General features: G+C 41.2%; 1 protein-coding gene across 4 annotated transcripts in view; it reads right to left on the bottom strand.

Annotated features, from left to right (window-relative positions):
• Positions 1–335: 335 nt before the first annotated feature.
• Positions 336–3,857, bottom strand: part of DCTN6 (dynactin subunit 6) — a 40,240-nt gene continuing 36,718 nt past the window's right edge. For all 4 annotated transcript variants that reach the window (XM_068107713.2, XM_078771265.1, XM_078771266.1 and 1 more), the window contains 2 exons: positions 3,181–3,323; positions 336–1,225 (listed from right to left, as the gene is read on the bottom strand). In XM_068107713.2, coding sequence (XP_067963814.1) covers positions 1,127–1,225; positions 3,181–3,323 — 242 coding nt within the window. In that variant the 3' untranslated portion in view covers positions 336–1,126. The remainder of the gene's footprint in view (positions 1,226–3,180; positions 3,324–3,857) is intronic.

Raw genomic sequence — 3,857 nt, 5'->3', positions numbered from 1 at the left:
AATTTTTCCATTCAGCGGTTTCCTATAAATATTTTTTAAATTATTTGCTTTTAATCCAAGATGGCTACCATACCACGTGACCTGTGACGTCACAATTGTCATAAAAAACATTCTGCATGGGTGTCACTCATACCCTGAAAGTTTCGTCTCAATTGGACATATGGTTGCTGAGAAAAACGAGGTTTAGCCCGGACAGACGGACGGATGGACAGACAACCCGAAAACATAATGCCTCCGGCGACTTTGTCGGCGGAGGCATAAAAAGTTTCTCTCGTGGCAGCAGCACAAGCCAACCTTCAAAATTCAAAAACAGATGTTTGTCATTTTAACTGCACTATTTTTTTGTTGTTTTAATGTTAATGACCATCACATATTATATTGTACAACATATAGCAATCAAATATTGAGATAATTCCCTTCACTTTTAAGTGTATTAAATACAGATGTGCAAAAAATATTCACCTGCAAAACCTTTCCTAACCCACCAACTGCGTCTGAAAGCTTCAGATCCAGTGTTCACTCTGTTTACCCACATATGGGTTTGCTTTTGCATCGTTTTATGCCACGTTGTCCACGTGTCCAAATCAAACTTTATAACTGCAACTTAAATGAATTAAAAAAAAAGAAAAAAAAAAAGTACTGTGCTCACATGTGGGAAAAACAATGGCTACGGTTATAAAATTACCGGTCGTCTTCCATGTTAGAACGAGGATAACTGGTCGCTATGCAACACCAGAAAAGCAAATCTGATAATTTACAAATAACAAATGTGCGAACATGTGGTTCCTTTCGGCAACAGCTCCCAGATTCCCACCAATACATCGACAAAACTGTCATAAGTGTATTGTTTATTATAACCAGAATTCACTTGTGAGCTATTAGGAAAAAGGGAAAGAGAATGAGGGAAGGGTACGCTTTTCGTGGGAGCTAACAGACAAACTGCACTACAATAAACAGAGGATTTAAAAAATAAATTACAAGACAGTTGTGATTAATAAATGGAAGCTGCAATGCAAAAACATCTCTTTGTGGCTTGACATACAAAGTGATCTCATGGGTAAACTATCTTCAGAGGCCTTGTAGTGTGCCTCACTAGGATCACATCCAACCAAGGAGAAACATGATCCTAAGATTTTGCTGGTGGTGTTTGGGGTTTTGGAGACCTCTTTAGATGATGGTAGTTCGGTAATATCTTCATTAGGAAGTCCAGCTGCAGGGTCTGTGGCTAGAAAAAAAGGAAAACTTTAAAGAAATAAATACACAAATAAATAAACAAACAAACAAACATAAAGTGATGCAAATGAAGGCAGATACTGAACCTGTAAATGCCACACCATTCATCTTACTATAATTCACCAAATGTCCGTCCGTCCGTTCGAAGGTACCGCAAAAACGGCTCAACGGATCGCAACGATATTTTGGGTGGGTATTCCTGGGACCCCTGGGAGTAAAATAGGCTATATTGTTTTTCCAAGTTTTCCAAACACAATGGAATAATATTTACCGATATGAACAGTGATGTGGCTTTTGTTGAAATTCTACAAATACTGTTTATTCTACGTACCAGGAGAGTAGATAGACTCCTGACGAACTCTTCCTATATAAACGTGCGGCTCCGAAGTAACATGGCAGCGTGTGAAAAGCGACTGAGAAACTAGTGTAGCGGCCGCTTCCGTGTTACAGATTCGGCGCGTACTCTTCACACATAAACGTGCGACTGAGAAAGACGTGTAGCGGCCGCTTCTGTTTTGCAGAATTCAATCTCTTTTCAAAATTGGCACCATGTACTGTTTAGATTTTGATGATTTGCGTGTGATGTAATTCAACGGATGTTTATATGAATCGTTTAAAATAAAAAAGCCTTCAATTTCTGATATTTTGAATTTTCATTTAGGCCTCCCAATTGAAGCCCCGCCCATAGGGCGGGTACCATTGCTAGTATAAGCAAATACAACAATTGTTGGTGGAAGTCACAACGAAGTGTCTCCTATGTAAATATTTTTAAAAAGCATTTCATACCCAAAATTGTAACACCAAAGTTTAAGACAATCATCAGGTACTACCATTAACATAGTTTTGTTGCAGGCACAGGGAGACTTAAAATGAATAATGTTATGAAAAGAAAAACTACCATTAAAATTACATTGTGGCAACACACACACACACACACACACACACACACACACACACACACACACACACACACACACACACACACACACACACACACACACACACGCTTGTATGGTCGATCATAGGAGGCGGGGTGGCCCAAGTCATTCAAAACCCGGTTGGCCAAGCCTGAACGTTGACTGGAGTTGGTTTAGGCAGGAATTGTTGGTATTTGTTCAAGGTGCCAGTGAAGATTTGTTTACTATTCACAAGAGATACCATGAGATCGTTAACGTCCGCCAACTAATCAAGCGGATGGAACACACGCCTTAATGTCCATGTGAGGGACTGTCCACTTTGCCATGCAATGTCCCGCATTCAAAGCACTAACCTGACTGTTTATAGTTGGACAGAAACTCAATCTCCGATGAGACAGCACAAAGGTAAGTGTGCTATCTCTGTTTGATACTGTCAGAAGCACAACAAATCTGAAGTTTTAGACGCCAACACCAACCCTTCACCCTCACTCTCACTCTTTCCCTCTCCCCACCGGAAGACAGTTTCTTATACTGTATAAGCAGTCTCACGGCAAGTCTTCCATTGGATAATTTGCCTTGGTTGTCTCAGCTCAGTGGAATTTGTTTAGTGTGCTGGCGATAGCTTTCCTCCCCTTCGTGAAAGACGTCGTTAACATCCAGTGGGATATTTAAAATCCACCAAGTCATGCTCGCACATGGGACATAAAGCTTAATGTCGACTGGAAGTTCGGCACATCTTATGTTGCATCACCTGCCTGTGAAGCACCAAACCAAATAGTTTATACTCGGGAATCCAACCAGACACGACGGTTGAAAGGTAAGTATGCTACCTTTCCATCATCCTGTCTGACCAACGATCAAATAAGCACCCACAAATACAACCTTAAAGGAACGTTTCTCATAAATAGGGGTCGATTCATCTCAGTTAACATCAGAAACGTTACATTCACATAAATTCACATAAATATAATATGCAACAGATGCGGAACACATACGTGCATTCTGTGTGTCCACCAACTTGTGTGGTTACCTGTGGTTTCTCAGACTGCAACCGCCTCAGACAGTTCTTGCCGTAAATGACCGTATTTTCTGGCAAAACTTCGCACGTCTCGACATTGCAGCAAGCGCCCACCACACAACCGCTGCTGAGAATCATGTCACGACCGACTCTCGCTGTGGGGTTAGAGATCGAGGTGGGAGAGGATGGGACGGTGGGTTAACCAGAGCCACAATGATCTGGAGAAGTTTGTTTTTCACATATCAATTCACTTTTGCTGTAAAAAAAAAAAACACACACACACACGTGTGTGCATGTTTGTGTGTGTACTCCTGTCTATATTATAAAACAGAAGCGTCCGCCCGTCCGTAGCACCTCAGATTTGGTACTAGCCCTGCCGAAGCTTCTGTGGAACATTTTATGGTCCCTGGTTTCATATCTCAATACAATTGTGATTTGAGTTTCCACCCGAACAATGCCGCTTTTATCCAACCTAAGTGAGGGGTGGGGGGGGGGGGGGGGGAGTAGGAAGTTTCATAAATTTCTCAATACAATTATGATTTTTAGTTTCCATCCATACGACGTATTACGTATCTACCCTTGCTTGCCGGCAGATTCATCTGTATTGATTATCACGTTAGAACGGCGTTTTTCTTAGTTTGCCTCACGAGTGTTTGGAACATTGTATTTTGTTATATTAATGCATTTGT

The sequence above is a fragment of the Myxine glutinosa genome, chromosome 2 (genome assembly GCF_964187855.1).
Source record: "Myxine glutinosa chromosome 2, kmMyxGlut1.1, whole genome shotgun sequence".
In the NCBI taxonomy this organism is placed as follows: Eukaryota; Metazoa; Chordata; class Myxini; order Myxiniformes; family Myxinidae; genus Myxine; species Myxine glutinosa.
Note: the sequence above shows the minus strand (reverse complement) of the source record. Positions and strands in the feature narration are given on the sequence as shown.